The 19257-nt window shown below is 47.1% G+C and overlaps 1 protein-coding gene across 1 annotated transcript in view; it reads left to right on the forward strand.

The window, feature by feature from the left end:
- The window catches only part of LOC120924585, a 72088-nt gene that overhangs the window by 46844 nt on the left and 5987 nt on the right, over window positions 1-19257 (forward strand). The window contains exons 7-8 of the mRNA XM_040335571.1: window positions 13967-14083; window positions 18542-18641. Coding sequence (XP_040191505.1) covers window positions 13967-14083; window positions 18542-18641 — 217 coding nt within the window. The remainder of the gene's footprint in view (window positions 1-13966; window positions 14084-18541; window positions 18642-19257) is intronic.

Consider the following 19257-nt stretch of genomic DNA (forward strand, 5'->3'; position numbering starts at 1 on the left):
ACCATTATTTCATCCATGTAGTGCCCCCTTTTCCAGTGGAGATACAGTGCATGTAAACTTTTGGCTCTACACTCACCTATACCAATCAAGCAGGCAGAAGAAGGGGCGGGGGAGGGAACATCCCTCCGGGCATTCCAAGCCTTTCATTGCAAACAGTGCTGGACAGCTGGGCTCACCATGACACCATCCACAAGGCTACTTCTGCAGTTGGGCTCTCAGTGCTGCTGACTCAGCAACTCCCACTCCAGCTCCTACAACACAGCCTTTAAAGCGGTGGTTCCCCCTTAAAAACAACTTTTTTTTATTTCACTGCCCCCCCCCCACATTACATCACGATTAAGGCACATATTTTTTTTTTCATGCTGTACATACCTTACTACAGCATATTCACCCGTGCATCCGGGTTGCGAGTCCCGCGGGAGTGGGCGTTCCTCACATGCTGTTGATTGACGTTTTGCCCAAAAACGAGCTCTCCCCCCGTCGCGTAAGCCGCGTCATGATTGGCGAAAGGAGCCGAACGGCGATGCGCATGCGCAGTATAGCGCCGACTCGCCGTTCGGCTCCTTTCGCCAACCGTGACGCGGCTTATGCGACGGGGGGAGAGCTCGTTTTTGGGCAAAACGTCAATCAACAGCATGTGAGGAACGCCCACTCCCGCGGGACTCGCAACCCGGATGCACGGGTGAATATGCTGTAGTAAGGTATGTACAGCAGGAAAAAAAAAATATGTGCCTTTATCGTGATGGAATGTGGGGGGGCAGTGGAATAAAAAAAAGTTGTTTTTAAGGGGGAACCACCGCTTTAAGTCCCAAGCATTCAAGCTGCATCAAGCAGTGTCAGAGCATCACTGGCTCTACGGCCCTGCCCCTCCCTGATGGCTGTGAAATAATAGGTATTGTTCTGTACAGCATGGTACACTGCTGCCAGCCTGCCTCCCCTGTGTATCCATCACTCTCAGTGCCATCATGGGGCCCCCAAATTTGGGGCAGCATGGGCTCAAGAAGAAGCTGCTTTTGGGAAAGTGCAGGGGCCCCTTATACAGATGGGGCCCCTGAGCAGTGCCCAAGTGTGTCCTCTCATTAAGACAGCCCTGCTTGTGAGCAAAGAAAAGTATGTTGTTCTTTTGGTCTTCCAAGAATTATGTATTAAGATCTCTTTCCCATTTACTCAAATACAGTGGGTCATGTTGGGAGGAGGCTGCAAGTAAAATAACATAGGAGTAGGAAAGAGATTTCAATAAGGGCTCGTCTCCCAGACAGAGGTCTTCAAATTAATTGGGCTGCCTGCGGAAACGAGCAGGGTCTGGGATGGATTGAAGAAAGTGGGCCAATTGTAAAATCTTCCACTTGCCTAATGCTGAAGAATTGAGGGCGGGATATAAGACTGAAGGACTGACCCACTCAGGACCAAGGAAGGTAGAAGCTCTGGCCAAGTTCAAGTCCGGCTGGAGCTGAAAAGCTTTATCAGAGAAACAGGGCACAAAATCCAGGTGTAATGACTAATGACTAATAATATGTGTCAACGGAGAGGGGAAACGGGACATCTCAGCTAACCGGTAGCATCTACGAAGTTCAAGTATTGTGGGTTCAATCAAAGGGTGTGGAGGGGAAATCGGGAGTAACAAATCCCAGCCCATGGAAGGCCAACTAATGGGCCCGCTATTGATTCCTGTTCCAGGGATAACCATAATTTATATAGCGAGTGTCTACACCAGTCGACCACTCTGTTCATATGGACCGCCGTGCAATATAAGGATGGGTCGGAAAGGCCCGTCCCTCCTTTAACCACTTCCAAACCGCTGTACGTCTTTATACGGCCTAACTTTAAAGATTGATATCTCGGTAACGGCAGCAGCTGCTGCCACAACCGAGGTATCCGTCTTTAGTGTCAGCGGTTCTGTTAACGATAACAGCGGTCTCCGCGGCGGATTCACCGCGAGATCGCTGTTATCGGCGGCGGGAGAGGGCCTCCCGCCGCTCTCCCGCGCCCTCCGCCGCTTACCGGAGCCGTCGGTAGCGGCGGAGGAGATCGGGGTGCGCTCGGCTGCTGACTGGGGATGCGAGTGAGGGAAAAATCTCCTTCGCCCGTCCCCATAGCTCTGCTGGGCTGAAGTGACGTCAAAACGTCAGTCCTGCCCAGCGTCTTAGGCCCCGTACACACGACCAAACATGTATGCTGAAACTCGTCCGCGGGCCAGTTTCAGCATACATGTTCGGTCGTGTGTAGGCGCGAGCGGGCCGAATTCCAGCAAACATTTGCCTTTTTCCAGCGGGCAAATATTCCTGGACGTGTTTTAAAACCGTCCGCTGGAATCCTGCCCGCTCGGACATGTATGGTCGTCAGTACAGACCTACCGTACATGTCCGAGCGCCCGCCGTCCCTCGCATGCGTCGAATGACTTTGACGCATGCGTGGAAGCCTTTAAATGGCAGGCCCGCCCACGTCGCCGCGTCATCGTCGCGGCGACGACGCGGACACGCCCCGCGTATTGTTTACGCGCGGACTTCTGTACGATGGTTAGTACAACCATCGTACAGAAGCCCTCTGGCAGGCATGTACGGTGAAAACGGTCCGACGGACCGCTTTCATCGTACATGTTTGCTCGTGTGTACCGGGCCTAAAAGAAACATTTTTTTTTTTTGTCATTTGAAAAAATGACAGTTTCAATGTTTTTTTTTTTATTTTTTATTTTTTTTGCATTTTAGTCTAAATATGAGATCTGACCCCAGATCTCATATTTAAGAGGACCCGTCATGCTTTTTTCTATTACAAGGGATGTTTACATTCCTTAGAATAGGAATAAAAGTGATCATTTTTTTTTTCCAGTGTAAAAAATAATAAAATAAATAAAAATAAATAAGAAAAAAAAATGTTTAAAGCGCCCCGTCCTGACGAGCTCGTGCGCAGAAGCGAATGCATACGCGAGTAGCGCCCGCATATGAAAACGGAGTTCAAACAACACAAGTGAGGTATCGCCGCGATCGTTAGAGCGAGAGCAATAATTCTAGCCCTAGACCTACTCTGTAACTCAAAACATGCAACCTATAGAATTTTTTAAACATCGCCTATCGAGATTTTTAAGGGTAAAAGTTTGACGCCATGCCACGAGCGGGCGCAATTTGTAAGCGTGACATGTTGGGTATCATTTTACTCGGCGTAACATTATCTTTCACAATATATTAAAAAATTGGGCCAAATTTATTGCTGTCTTATTTTTTTATTCAAAAAAGTGATTTTTTTCCAAAAAAAAGTGCGCTTGTAGGACCGCTGCGCAAATATGGTGTGACAAAAAGTATTGCAATGATCGCCATTTTATTCTCTAGGGTATTAGAAAAAAATAAATATATAATGTTTGTGGGTTTTAAGTAATTTTCTAGCAAAAAAAACTGTTTTAGTCTTGTAAACACCAAATCTGAAAAACACCCAAAGTAGAGAAGTGGTTAAAGGATCACTAAAGGAAAAAAAATGTTTAGCTAAATAGCTTCCTTTACCTTACTGCAGTACTGGTTTCATGTCCTCATTGCTCGTTTTTGCTTTGAAGTTGCTGTAATTCTGCTGTGTTCTCCACACTTCCTGCTTGTTTGGCTCCTTATGAAAAATCTCATGGCAGCTTTTCACTGTGGTCCAGGCTGTGTGTCTAAAACTCCTCAGAACCAGATTCATTTTAAAAACAAAACACTGCCCTGGATTTGTTTGTTTTTGTTCTGTGGGTCTCTTTACTTCACATAAACATGAAACCAGTTTAAAAACGAAAATGAAACTACAGGCACATTATATGATTGAATTTAATCTATTTTTAATCATTTTTAAAAGGAATCGGTTAACTTTTATGTCTATATACCCTGTAAACAGTCATTTCAGCAAAAAAAATGTTTTCCTTTAGTTCACTAATTCACTAATGTTCACTAGTTCACTAATGTTTAAGCTTTGGTCACTGCAAAAGGGAGCTCTTAGGATGGGAGGATTTACCTTGCCATACATAGTTAATAAAGATTGTCCGAAGCATACAAAAGAAATGCTGTGGAATCTTAACTGGCAAAGCTTGTAAAAGATATAGAAGGTGCGGCATGACTTTCATCTTTAAAACCTTGCATCTACCAAACCACGAAACAGCCAAAGTTTTCGTTTTGTACAGGTTGGTGGAAAAAATGTTCAGTAAAGGTTGGAAGTTGTATTGGAAAATGAGGTGAAGAGATCTTGGTCCCCAGGTATTGAATGGACTGCGAGGCCCAACGGAATGGGAAGTTACTACTGAAGCGAGTAAGGTGTGAGAGTAATTGTGGGCTTCCGACTTTTGTAGGTTGACTTCAAAGTCTGACAAGTCACCATAAACGCGTAATTCGGATAAGAGAACCGGTAGGGAGACAAAAGGGTCTGCTATATAAAATTGTAGATCATCTGCGTAAGCAGCAATTTTGTTATGGTATGAATTAGGCTCAATCCTGTCATCATAGGACTAGAGACTAATATGTTGCAATAGCAGTAGGGGTCGAGTAAAGCGCAGAAATCCAAGATAGGAGAGGGGCTGGCATTCCAATGTGGCCAGTAGAAAGGTCCAGTTTACCCTGTTGAACGCTTTTTCAGCATCTGTTAATAAGAGGATAAATGGATTATTAAGATGCCTGGACATCAATGGAGGACCATTGATGTCCAGGCATCTTAATAATCCATTTATCCTCTTATCAACAGATGCTAAAAAAGCGTTTATATTATCACAGGCCATTCTATCACAGGCCATTCTATTACGGATGAACCCGACTTGGTCAAGGGGATTGATAAGCTGTAGAACTGTACCCAGTCTCTCTTGAGGTCGCAATTAAGCAATGAGATGGACCTATAACTGGCACAAAGGAGCGGGTCTTTCCCTGGCTTGGAGATTACCGAGATATATGCTTTCAGGAGGTCAGGTGGCAATTCAGTTTGCATGTGCCGCGCTATATAAGTTTTTCATTCATTCATTCATTCATTCATTCATTCATGGCATGGTCATCTAATATTGTGTTAAAGGTGGCAACAAAATTAGTTGCTAGTTGTTCGTAAAAGGTTTTGTAATATGAGACTATAAAGCCATCAGGGCCAGGAGCATTCCCCCCTGGGGATCCAGCTAATGCACTCAAGAGTTCGTCTGTATTAATAGGTTGAGAAAGCAGTTCTATTTCTTCCTCATTAAGCAAGGACAGATTCGCGTTTCTAAGGTAGGCATCTATACCTTCCAACCTGTCAGGGGCCCGAAGAAGAGGGGTGCAGATTGTAAAGTGAAGCATAGAAATCTCTGAATGTCTCTGCCATTTCTAGAGATGTATGGATTTTGGTGGACAAAGCAGGGATGTAAGACAAATTACTTTGGACTCTTATAGCATTGGCCAATGACCTGCTGCACTTGTCACCAAATTCGTAAAAAATTAGACATGCTTTCAGAATTGTTTTAGCTTGAAATAACGAGTGATCTCTAATCTGCTCCCGTAGTCGCACTAGCTCTGCTTCCGTGAGTGGGTCTGAATGTCTCTTATGATGCTTTTCACAGTCATGTAGTTTGGATAGCAGCCCAGACAGCGTTTTTGCTCTATCTATCTTGATTCTGTCACCATGTTTAATGAAAACTCCTCTAATGTAGCATTTGTGTGTGGCCCATAAGGAAAGAGGGTTGGAGACTGAATCTTTATTCGTCGCAAAAAAGAGGTCCAGTTCCCGCAGAATATCTGCATTAACTTCAGGGTTTTGTAGGAGAGATTCATTTAGCCCCCAATTAGTGGATCTGAATGTGAGGTGTTGGGGCTAATTCTAGTGAGATCGGAGAGCAATATGGCCAATATGTGCCCTAGAAACCATTGGGATTCGATCTGTGTACCAATGACAAAAATGTACAGTTCCTTTCCTGTGGGTGAAGCATACGCCAAATGTCAACCAGTTGGTGAGGATGAAACTGTTCCTTCAGTCGGATTCTGGATCTCTGGGATAGAATCTTTATGCGGATCAACTGTGAAATTAAAGTCTCCCCCTATCATAAGTGTTCCTTTCGGCAAAAGAAGCCAAGGAGGATAGACACCTTTCAAGCACTGAAAGCTGGTCTGAATTTGGTAGATATATGTTCACCAGAGTGAATGTCTGTGACTGTATTTTACCTTTTTAAAAAGAGATATCTACCCTCATGGTCAGAATGGAGGTCCAAGGTAGGGTTTTTGCCAGGAGAGTACTTGTTCCCTTGGATTTAGATGAGGGTGACATGCCTATTATAGGCTGTTAGGAAATGTTTACTGTACAGGTTCGTCATTGTATCTGCTCTGAAGTGTTTCCTGTAGGAACACCACCTGAGAGTGTTGTCTCCATAGATCAGTAAGGCAACTGGATTGTTTTTCAGGAGCATTTAGGCCCTTCATGTTCCAGGACAGAATTTTCAGTTTCTTTGCAAAGAAGTGAGTTCCGGCTGTCGACCCTTTGCCAGGGCTGAAAATGGTAGATAGGGTGGGAAAAGGGGAGCGAAAAGGCATGGTAAAAGGGGTGGGGGAGGGGGTGGTAAAAAGGACAAAAAAAAGGGAGGGGGAGCGAGCAGGGGGAAGGAAAACTTTGGAAAAAAGAGGTAAAGAGTGGAGGAGATACAGTAAGAAAATGGGCAAGGAAACTAGAGGGGTGAAGAGAAGAAAAGTGTGGATGAGGGGGTCAAGAACTAATGCTCTAAGTTGGGGGCTACTGCCAGGATGGGCAGCAAATGTCTAGTGGGGGAAGAGGTAAGGCATTCAGCCCAATGTTAGGGGTTGACCCACAAAGGGGCAACACTAATAGGTGTCTTTCTCATTGATAAAAAAAGAAAAAACAATAAAAGAATATAGGCAGAGAAGACATGAAGCTGCTAAGGATAGAAATTTGTGATCACTGACATCAGGCAGAGCTGAGGCTCCTAAAATAGAGAGACTGCTTGGACCCTGAGAGCCTAAGCACCTCGAGAGTGAGCCGAAACTTCCACTTTCATCTCAGCAAGTCTAAGCTTTGTACGGCAACATTTAACATCTCAAGTTATGATCATGCAGCTGAATGAGACATAAAGCCCAATAGGGGCAACCTTCAGAAAGCCATGCATTCACTGCAGAAACTACAGTTGCAATAAAAAGTATGTGAACCCTTTTGGAACAATATGGATTTCTGCACAAATTGGTCATAAAATGTGACCTGATCTTCATCTAAGTCACAATAGACAATCACAGTCTGCTTAAACTAATAACACACAAAGAATTAAACGTTACCATGTTTTTATTGAACACACCATGTAAACATTCACAGTGCGTGTGGAAAAATTATGTGAACCCTTGGATTTAATAACTGGTTGAACCTCCTTTGGCAGCAATAACTTCAACCAAACGTTTCCTGTAGTTGCAGATCAGACGTGCACAACGGTCAGGAGTAATTCTTGACCATTCCTCTTTACAGAACTGTTTCAGTTCAGCAATATTTTTGGGATGTCTGGTGTGAATCGCTTTCTTGAGGTCATGCCACAGAATCTCAATCAGGTTGAGGTTTGGACTCTGACTGGGCCACTCCATTAGGCGTATTTTCTTCTGTTTAAGACATTCTGTTGTTGATTTACTTCTATGCTTTGGGTCGTTGTCCTGTTGCAACACCCATCTTCTGTTGAGCTTCAGATGGCCTTAAGTTCTCCTGCAAAATGTCTTAATAAACTTGGGAATTCATTTTTCCTTCAATGATAGCAATCTGTCCAGGCCCTGACACAGCAAAGCAGCCCCAAACCATGATGCCCCAGCACCATACTTCACAGTTGGGATGAGGTTTTGATGTTGGTGTGCTGTGCCTCTTTTTCTACACACATAGTGTTGTGTGTTTCTTCCAAACAAATCAACTTTGGTTTCATCTTTCCACAAAATATTTTGCGAGTACTGCTGTGGAACATCCAGGTGCTCTTGTGAAAACTGTAAATGTGCAGCAATGTTTTTTTTTGGCAGTAGTGGCTCCCTCTGTGGTATCCTCTAATGAAATGCATTCTTGTTTAGTGTTTTTACGTATCGTAGATTTTCTAACAGGGATGTTGGCATATGCCAGAGACTTTTGTAAGTCTTTAGCTGACACTCTAGGATTCTTCTTCACCTCATTGAGCAGTCTGCGCTGTGCTCTTGCAGTCATCTTTACAGGACGGCCACTCCTAGGGAGAGTAGCAGCAGTGCTGAACTTTCTCCATTTATAGACAATGGCCCGGATTCACAAAGCACTTACGCCGAAGTATCTCGAGATACGTCGCATAAGTGCACATATGCGCCGTCGTACTCTGAAACCAAGATACGCCTGAAAATAGGCTTCATCTGACCGACGTAACTTGCCTATGCCGGCATATCGTGGGCGCATATTTACGCTAGGCGTAGGTGGCGCTCCCATTGATTTCCTATTCAAATATGCAAATGAGGGAGATACGGCGATTGACGAACGTACATGCGCCCGACGCAGGCTACGCGATGTGCGCGTAAGTTGTACGCCCAGCGCAAAGTTATTCCTCATAAAGCAGGTGTAACTCAGCAACAGACGTGCACAGGTCAGCTGGAGAGCAGCTGCAGCAGCACCGTTACAGACGAGTTGAGGAACCACACTTGCAGGACAACACATCTGTATGCCAACATGCCAGGGGCAGCCATGGTCATAGCACTACTACTGTGTCCACAGGCACGTAGGAGGGCACGGGAGAGGATATACCGAACGGGCATGAACGTCTTTGGCATGGGGGAATCGGAGGTGTATCGCATCTTCAGATTCAGCCCTGATGCCATCCTGAAATTAGCCACAGCCCTGCATGATGGCATCACCAGCCAGACACAACGCTCACATGCAGTGCAGCCACTGGTCAAGGTACTGGCAACACTTCATTTCCTCGCCAGTGCATCGTTTCAACGTACAAGTGGAGTCGTGTCTGGGATGTCACAATCCACCATGAGCAGATGCATGCACCAGGTTGTTCCCGCAATCCTCACACGCATGTCCCACCACATCATCAAACCCACCCATGAGCACCTGCGGCAGAAGGCAATCAGGAGGGTCATCCTCTGGTCTGTCAGATGCTGGCTGCCTGCCCTCCAATGCAAGGGCGACGCGGTTGAGGACTGAGTTGGTCTCCGCCTGCATCCTCAGCTGGCGGGTGGTGGTCTGCCGCTGGTGGCGCCTGGTCTGCCTTCCCTCAGACTCGATGGCAGCAGTATTGGCCTGGATAGCCTCCCCCAGGCTCCTCACCTCCGCCACGAGGCCTGCTGCTGTGGCCTGAAGCTCCCCAATTGCCCGGGTATGACCCTCCAGGCTGGCCTTAACATTGGAGCCCTGGTCACCAGATGGTGAGGGACCCCCTGCTACCATGTGGTCCCGCATGGCCTCCAGGGTCTGGCCTTGGTCACCCAAACAGGTAACAATAGCAGCGCAGTTTGCGCTCACATCAAGCAGGCTGTCAGATATTGAGGTGCTCTGCTCAGCCTGCTTTGTGAGGCACTGCCGCATAGTGGCTGTGGTGCCCTGCACAGCCACTATGCATTCAGCCTGGGTCTTGGCTGAGGAGGCCAGACTGTCTGCTACATGGCGCAGGTCACCGGCTAAAGCACCCATATGGCGGGTCTGCCGGGCCTGCTCCCTCTGCAGCCCTTCCTGGAGGGCTCCGGGTACAACCCTGGTCATACGTAAAGGGGGATGGAGAGGCCTGTGCCTGTCCGGACGGGGTAGCCCGGGAGGGGGTTCCCCTGGATGGGGTAGCCCGGGAGGGGGTTCCCCTGGATGGGGTAGCCCGGGAGGGGGATCCCCTGGATGGGGTGAAGGTCTGTGAGGGTCCAGGGAAGGTGGAAGCCTCCTCAAAATAGAGGCATTCATCAATAGCAACCGTCTCCTCCTGTCTTATGGCTTCCCAGGGGGTCAGGCTGAGGCAGATGTTCCGGGGATGGCATAGGTCGTCCAGGGGCAGCAGATAGCCCAGCTCCCTCCAGCACATCTGTAGATGACACAAAGCATTCACATGTTAGTGGACCCACACACTTGTCACATATTCCCTTCCACCCCCTCACATGCTACACACCGGATGGGGGATAAAAAACACTTAAGTGTCCTCAAGTCCGGATCAGTGGAGTCAAAGCCCTCCAGGCCCTCCACTTGCTCCCGCTCCAGACACCTGGCGATAACCTCCTCCTCCGGTGTCAACTTCACAGCAGATGGTGGTCCGTCCCCTGTGCCTTCTGATGGCGGTCACTTTATCCCGGACAAGCCGACGCAAGTCATTAATTTTCTTGCTAATGTCCTTAGTTGTCCGGGATTCATGACCAAGGGCATTAACATCCAGGGTGATCTTCTCCAAGATCTGTTGTTTCCTGGCCCTGCTGGTCCGGGCACTCTGTGCGCCATGGAGGAAAACATCAAATTTCTCTATGGCAGAGATGAGGACAGCCCTCTCATCTGGTGAGAATTTTTTTTCCTCCTGTCCCTCTCAGTCTCAACATCAGCCATGGCTCCGCGCAAAAGTACTCTGCTCCAGGGGGAAGAGAAGAAAGCTGGTGCACTTTTGCACCGGACGTATGGCTGGGCGTATTTATGAGCTTGGCATAAGCCGGTGGGCCGGCGTATCTAAGGAAGTTGCGCCAGCGTAGTTGTGAGCATGCGCATAGGGGTGCAGATCATACGTCGCCATCACGGCGCATGCACTGTTCATGATACAACGGGCATAAATCATTGCACCACGCTTGGACCATCATTTGCATGGGGTCACACCCACTTCCACCTACGCCGGCTTACCCCTACGAAATATACGCCACGCTGGTGCAACGTTGGGAGCATTGGCTTGCTGAATTCCATGCTTGCCTCTCTGCGCTGCGTCGGCGTAGTGTAAAAAAGATACCCTACGGCGGCATAAATATGCGCCGATGTATGTGAATCCGGGCCAATTTGTCTTACTGTGGACTGATGAACAGCAAGGCTTTTGCAGATACTTTTATAACCCTTTCCAGCTTTATGCAAGTCAACAATTCCCAATCATAGGTCTTCTGAGAGCTCTTTTGTGCGAGGCATCATTCACATCAGGCAATGCTTCTTGTGAAAAGCAAACCCAGAACTGGTGTGTGTTTTGTTATAGGGCAGGGCAGCTGTAACCAACACCTCCAATCTCATCTAATTGATTGGACTCCAGTTGGCTGACACCTCACTCCAATTTGCTCTTTGAGATGGCATTAGTCTAGGGGTTCACATACTTTTTCCACCTGCACTGTGAATGTTTACATGGTGTGTTCAAAAAAACATGGTAACATTTAATTCTTTGTGTGTTATTAGTTTAAGCAGACTGCGATTGTCTATTGTTGTGACTTAGATGAAGATTAGATCACATTTTATGACCAATTTGTGCAGAAATCCATATCATTTCAAAAGGGTTCACATACTTTTTATGGCAACTGTATCTAGAGCCACCCAAGGGTGGCTTAAGTCAGGGAGTGCGCACCCCGCTGCACTAGCCAAAAGGCCTCATAGTTAAGGTGCCCCCCGCAGTCCGAGTTTTAAAAAACATCTACTTACAGAGGGGTTAGTATAAGCCAGACCAGGTCTGCAGCGGGACCAGATGCAGCAAAGCACACATGACCGGACAAAAAGCCAGAACCTTACACCTTCAGATATAATAAACAGTGAATTGATACCCGTTAGGGGGCAGGAGAAGAGGACAACTGAGGAGCCACACACAGAGGTTTCCATGAGAGCCCATAAAGACAAAAAAAATGTATATTTGTGAGGGTATGTAAGTGTAAAAACTCCACGGGAACCCCTCCTCCATCTGTAAAAATTACCAGTGGCCCCCAGAGATAAAGCATTGCAACAGCTATTTCCTAATATTCGGCTGAAAAAAGGCCGAATCTAGATAGCCTGCATGTTTAGGAGGGGCTGGAGAACCCCCCAGGGAAACCCTGGAAGGCGCTCCAGCCCATGTCTACCTCTAAAGGGCCCACCCAGTCCCCCCGACCCCTGGAGCTAGTATCAGCCCAGGACAACTCAATGAGGTCAGCGTAGCCGGCACTCAGACAAATCAGGGCTAAAGATCAGGGCGGCCCCCCAGAGGCAAAACAAACCACATCTACCAAACAATTCAAAATCAAAACGTAAACTCTGAGATGAATAACCAAAACCATTATTGTGATTATAAGGGTTAACCCTGGGGTTCCCAAGGACAAGAGTCTGGATTCAACAGCAGGGTAAAAAAAAAACGACAACATCCCCCTCTCACAACCAGGGGAACGACTCGGTTACATGAACCAGTCACTATGGGACCCATGCAAAGATCACCTGTAGATGGTGGGCCAGGATAGGGCAGATATAGAACATCTTTAAGCAAGTCCAAGGACTGGGTTATTCGCAAGTTAACTTAGCAGGGGTAGGATGACAGCTTGCATAAAAGACATCAAGAGAGTTGTATGACATCAAGAACTTGGGCTATGAAGAAAATTAGGGTTTGTTATCTTGCGGAGCTTGTGGTCTTCTTCGCTGGGACCGGCGATATCTCCAGGCCTGCTGAGGCCTGCCAGCTGATGTTGTGGTGACATTGCTCGTTGGTAAGGTGAACACCAGCCAATTGGGGAAAGGCACTGGAGGCAGAGAACTGCAGAAAGTTGGTAGATCCGAGGCATGTCATAGGGTAAATGAGCGGCTCCCCTTACACACGATCAACTGAACTCACCGAACTTCTCCAGCAGGGGTTTCATGCATCTACGCATCTGTAGAGTCCTCCGGGAGACGTCAGGCAAAAGAAGAACCTAGGCTCTCTCAAAGTCTATGGGCCCCTTGAAGGCTCTCTTCCTTTATAGAGTAATTATGCAGGCAGCAGAGAACGTCTCTGGGTCTATTCTTGGAGGAGTTCCTGTGTCCCAAGGTTCCGTGGACCCTGTCGATGACAATGTTAGTCTCTGGGGGGGGGGCTCCAGGTACTGGTTGAATATGGCGGTCACAGTTGTTTTAAGGCCTGTCTGTGGTGTGGCTTCTGGGAGGCCACAAATTCTGATATTACTCCTGCGATCACGATTTTCCAAATCATCTAAGAGCAGAAGCAATTGAGATATATGATCTGACACATCCCCCAGCACCACTTGCAAACTTGAAACAGATTGATGGAGGGTGGTAGTATCAGTTTGCAGTGAGGAGACTCGAGCGGTTACCTCAGCCACATCCTGTTTTAGCCCTGTTAACTCTCCCTGGAGTGCCACCTCCATGCGGGAGGCCACCAAGTAAAATTCCTCTCTGGTGGGCAGTTTCTGCAGAAGAGCCCATATTGTCTGATCAGAGAAAAGAGCAGGAGGGGACTTCTGTGAGGGCAGTGTGGTGTGTGCAGTACTCAATGTGGCAGCCGTAGACACTGATCTGACCAATGGGTTACCTGCTGAGTTATCCTGGTGCTTGGAGGTCTGAGAGCACAAGGAAGCCCTGTGTCTATTCACTGTGTCCAGCGGGGAGCAGCAGACTTCCTCCCCTGGGCTGCAAATGGAAGTGAGGGAGAGTGAGCGAGGCAGGCAGGGAGAGAGGTCGCTGGGTGGAGAGAATGGCGGCATATCATTGCCAGTCCTCTCTCTCACTGCATCAGAGGCGGGCAGGCTGCACACTGTCCTCGTGGTGAGTGTCGGCGCCATCTTGTCTGGGTCTGGGGCAGGCTGTACCTGGATCAGGAACCGTTCCATGGTGACAGTCAGACCCGTACCACTGCGCCCTGGCTTTCCTGTCACAAAGTGTTACTGCGGGAGAATAAAATGTGGGATAAAGCTGCAATAGGGCCCCAGGCCATGAGCTCAGAGAAGACGAGTCTTTGCGCTTCCATGCCGAGACCACGCCCCCTGATAGGTGTTATAAAGGCTTGGTTCTATACTTTAGGGCAGTAACCAGCACTCACGACCAAGTTGAATGCTTTACATATTGCAGCATGTGCATCTTCTCTCTCTCTCTTTCTTCTCTCTCATGACTTAAACATTTTGCTTTCCAGGTAATAAAGGAAAATTGAATCCGAGAGATCAGTCATTCTGTTATGTTCTGGAGGTGGCGCAGTCCCTGGCATTTCTGCTATTTCTGGCATTTATATATTGCTTGTATTTCTCTCAATGTAAGTATTCATTTCTCCTTGTCTAAGTATAACTTTCCACAAGGGCTGCAAGAGCAGTTTCATTAATTTTTTATTTTTTTATTTTATATAGAGTAAAGTAGGGTTATCACTTTTTTTGCCATCTGTGTCCCGGTCGGAAGAATTCCCTTCACTTCCTGTCCCAAAGCCAAACAGGAAGTGAGAGAAAATCGCTGCAAATTAAGGGAATCCATAGGTGCCCCCCAGGTCACCAGAACTAGTGTCCCCATTGGAAGATTTCCCCTTTACCAGTCAATGGCCAAGCTGCAAATCTAAATGAAAATTTAGGTGCTAAACTAAAAATGTGTTTGTTTTGCTTCTTACCAAACTAGCCTTAGGCCTCGTACACACGATAGGATCGCCAGAGGACAACGGTCTGAAGGACTGTTTTCATCAGTCCAAACCGATCGTGTGTAGGCCCCATAGGTTATTTAACCTTCAGTCAAAAAAATGAGAACTTGCTTTAAAATTTAACCTATGGACGCCTAACCGATAGGTCAAAACCGATCGTTAGTATGCAAAAGCATCGGTTAAAAACCCGCGCATGCTCAGAATCAAGTCGACGCATGCTTGGAAGCATTGAACTTCGTTTTTTTTTTAGCACGTCGTTGTGTTTTACGTCACTGCGTTCTGACACCATCAGTTTTTTAACTGATGGTGTGTACGCACGAGGGACCATCAGTCAGCTTCATCGGTTAACCGATGACAACGGTCCTTCAGACCTTTATCATCGGATGGACTGATCGTGTGTACGAGGCTTTACAGTTTGTTCACAAATATCTATAGGGAAAGTAAGAGAATAAGAGTGTAATTTTTTATTTACATATATACACAAAATAAAATATATACACATTGTCCAGGAGTGCTGAATTTAGCTTCCAGGTACCCTTCACCCTAGGTGGTGTATCGGGGCTATTCAGAGTCACAGACGGCATACAGTGATCGGAAAACTCCACCGCCTGACACACTGGTGCTGAGAAGGCAGAGTTCCCCTTTAAAATAAACCTATCTATTCAACTCTGACTACTACCTCGCTGAAAAGTGAATCCTGTGTAGACTGGGCAGCAATGAATTTGCACATCAACCAGACATGACCCTCTAGCTATTTTGTTAAAAATAAAAAGCCGCCACAGTCCAGGCTGGCTCCAGTACCTTTCTTGCCCTTAGTCCTAGTGTCAGTGTTGAAATCGCCACCGAAAACAACTTGCCGGGCTGTAAAAAGAAAAGGCTTGATCTTCATGAAGAGGCATTTCCTGTCCCACTTTGTCTGGGGCCCATTGATGTTGATCAGGCGCAGGTCCTGCAACCCCCCCCCCCCCCCCCAATGGAGACATCTAAGACCATGCATATCCCCATTTCTACCTAAATAATCCACCGACAGGTTACCATGCTGGAAAAAAAATACCGCAACTCCAGTGTAAGGCTCGGCTGCAAGAGACCAGAGGGGGGCGCCTCCACTCCTTTACCAGATGAATATCAGCCAAACTAGACAACCGGGTCTCTTGCAAAAAGAAAATATCAGCATCAAACCTGCTGAGCAAAAATAAGGCCATGCTACGAGCACTTACTGATTTTACGCTGGCGACATTCGCCACCTTCAGTGGAGTGGGAACCGCCATCAGGATGATTGAGGTATACGTTTCTTAGCCTGCTTACCCCCCTCCCTACCTGGAAACCCTATACGCTTCAGTGTCCCTTGTGATTCCTCCACCATAGAAATCACTGACTCATCACCAGAAGAACTTCCACCCTCCACCTCAGAAAACACCTCAAAAGCATTTGCCACCTCCACCCTCCTAGGTTCTGGAGCTTTGACATCCTTCCTCTTTCTCTGCCTCCTTACCCTTTTTCCTTTTAGCTTCCAACCATTCCATATCCTCATTAGACAATCCCGACATCAGAGGCTACGGCCCCCCAGGACATCCTCAGCCAAAACCCCCCCATTGACCCCTCCCTTACATCATTCACCCCTCCCTTACATCATTCACCCCAACTTCTACATCTTTTACCCTGACTTTCATATCATTCACCTTGCATTCTGCACCAGCCACTCTCATTCCCTTCCCCTTCCCACCTCCCCCCCACCATCACCTACTCCAGCCCTCGGTGTCTGCTGACCTCCAACCGCACTTCTGCCACGCCGAGGAGGAGGTATTGGCTCAACCATACACGCTGGTCCAGCACCCTCAACTGCCTTCACTACACTAGGAGAAACAATAGGTCCAGACAAGGACTTGACAAATACACTTTCTGACACTGACTGGGAGACCACAGACTGGGGGGACACTGACACCACAGACACAGATTCTGACGGCACAGAGACACTAGGACCCTGTGGTACAACCTCCGCCAACCCAGACTCTTCTCTATCTAGATGGAAGAATTTCTCCACTAACTCAGGCTTATTGTGCAAAGCCTCAGGGCACCGGCTATAAGGGTGACCAACCTTATCACATATGTTACATTTAATGATGTTACAGTCCCATGCCAGATGCCCCAGTTCGTGAAACAAAGAGCACGTCTGTTCTGGACAGGAAGAGGAGAAATGTCCCTTGGCTCCACATTTATGGCACAGCTTAGGTTGACCAGGGTAGAAAACGTTAATCTTATCCCAAGCACTCCTTTACCAGCATTTTCCTGAACTGAAAGTAGCACTGCCACCATCTTGATCAGACTTAACAAATGAAAAATTTTCCACAACTTTCTCCCTTACAGTCTGAGAGACAACATCCTCCTCCTCATCTGACAAGTCGATGCCACTCAAGGAAGATTCCATTTCCATAATGGCCTGCAGCAATCCGCCATTTTCCTCAACCTCCTCCCGAGATGACCCAGGCTGCTGGGGAAGGAGGGGGGGCAGATACTCACGTAGACACGACAGATCCTGAGACAGGGTAGTACTGGGGCCACCATGTGAAGGCACTTCCTTATCTCCCATCAATACTGTCGCCATTATTGTGGTATTCATCCTCTGGCTGGTACTGACACAGGCACTCTCCATCTGTTGGAATCTCTCCTCATTCTCATGTTTTTCTCTAAACACACCGCTGCTTTGCTTCAGAGAGGCGACCAACTTCTCCTGCTTTTTCAATGCTTCCTCCAGAGGCTTCACCTTGGAGACTTCCCTCTTACTGCTTCCTGACTTACTGTGCAGGGATTTATTTTTCCTGAGATCTTTCAGGACAGCAAGCTTCTGTTCCTTCTTAGTAATGCGGCAAAGTCTGTTCACCACTCTATCCTGGAAGGATAGTAAGGACTCCCCTTGCATGGGGACAGACCCAGGATCCACTACAGCATGAGCACATGGTGTAGGCCTCAGTGCCTCTGGAGAGCCTCCACCTTTGTCTTCCCCAATATGGTCCATGCTTGCCTGGGAAAAGCCTGCATAAGATTTCCCAGGGTTGCTGCTTCTCTCAGCTGAGACCAAAGCAGAATGAGCCAACAGCACCCTGCAAAATGGCACCAACTGGTAGAGAATCTCCTCTGCTACAGAGACTGATGTGACTGGCTCAGTGTTTTCTGTACAACATTGCGGTATATGTCAGAGCTATAGAAATGTATAATAATAATACTGTGTAACTATGTTGTGTGAGGGGGTTAGCCCGGCAGCGGGTGTGTGTGACCCCCTGGACGGGTTCAGCGCACAAAAAACAATTAGGCACAGCAGACGATGGTAGGAGGAAAACAAAAAGGTGCAGATTTTATTTGAACTATATACAAAACAAATGTGACAGAAACAAAAGAAATACAAAAATAAATCCTGGTCACTTGACCGCTTACTAAACACCTCGGTCTCCCTAACTAACGCATGGGTACAGCCTAGTGCTGCCCCAGTCCCTAACTCCCTGCTGGTTCGAGTTTTGGTAATAGTAGCCACACAGGCTTTGTCTCACCGAACAAAGATCACTCCCCAGACTAATCACACAGATCTGGTTCCAGGTTGGAGCACATCTCTCTGCATGCTGGGAGTTTTTGTAGAGGACCTAACGAGCCCACCTGATACAGCTGGGCCCATCAAGTCCTCCCAGCAGGACTCCCAGCACTCCCCCTAGAGGTACAAACTGGCATAAAGCCTGAACCTAGGAGATATATATATATATATATATATATATATATATATATATATATATATATAGCATCTTGGATGCAACCAGGGAATTTAACCTGCCTACTGTCACAGTTGATATTAAAGTGTAAGCTCCTCTGTTACAGAGACTGATGTGACCGGCTCAGTTTTCTCTGTACAGCACTACAGTATATGTCAGAGCTATATAAATGTATAATATTAATAGTGTGTGACTGGGGGGGGAGGGGGGGGGGGTCATTAGTGTGTAAGTTCCTCTGGTTTACTGATGTGACTGGTTGAACATTAGAAATAAAAATATATAAAGGTCATCATCAAGATTCCTTATTCAGTAATATTTCTTATTTGTTCTCCAGATGGGGTAAATTCCACTGATATGGTTTGGGTCCTGGTTGCCTCCCCTCTGATCTCCATTATTTTGAAAATTGTGATATTCATTCTATGTCGTAAGTACTGGTAAGTACTGTACTATCATATCACAGTCCCCGATGGCACTATAGTAGATGTCTTTGTCTGAGCTATTACCAAGTCTTGTCTAAATACAATGTTCCCCATGCGCACATTCAAGAAAACCGGCTGTTCAGTGATGCTGGATGCTGTAATGACTATGGGCTGGAAAATTTGGATAATCAAATGGGGTCCAAAGCTTTGTTTCGTGGTCACATGGTAGATACGCAGCAACGTTTCAGAGCCACGCTGGGCCCCTTCATAGTTTAGGCAGCAAAAGAGGGGACGCCTTATGAAAATGGGTGGAGCTGACCATGAGTTAGACCAGTGCACAAAGCAAGGTCCATAAAGACATGGATGAGCAAGTTTGGGGTGGAGGAACTTAACTGGCCTGCACAGAGTCCTGACCTCCACCCGATAGAACATCTTTGGGATGAATTAGAGACTGCGCTTCGGGAAGAATGGTGAAACATTCCCATAGACACACTCCTAAACCTTATGGACGGCCTTCCCAGAAGAGTTGAAGCTGTTATAGCTGCAAAGTTTGGGAAAACTTAATATTGAACCCTACTCACTAAGACTGGGATGCCATTAAAGTTCATGTGTGTGTAAAGGCAGGCACCCC

The sequence above is a fragment of the Rana temporaria genome, chromosome 1 (assembly GCF_905171775.1).
Source record: "Rana temporaria chromosome 1, aRanTem1.1, whole genome shotgun sequence".
In the NCBI taxonomy this organism is placed as follows: domain Eukaryota; kingdom Metazoa; phylum Chordata; class Amphibia; order Anura; family Ranidae; genus Rana; species Rana temporaria.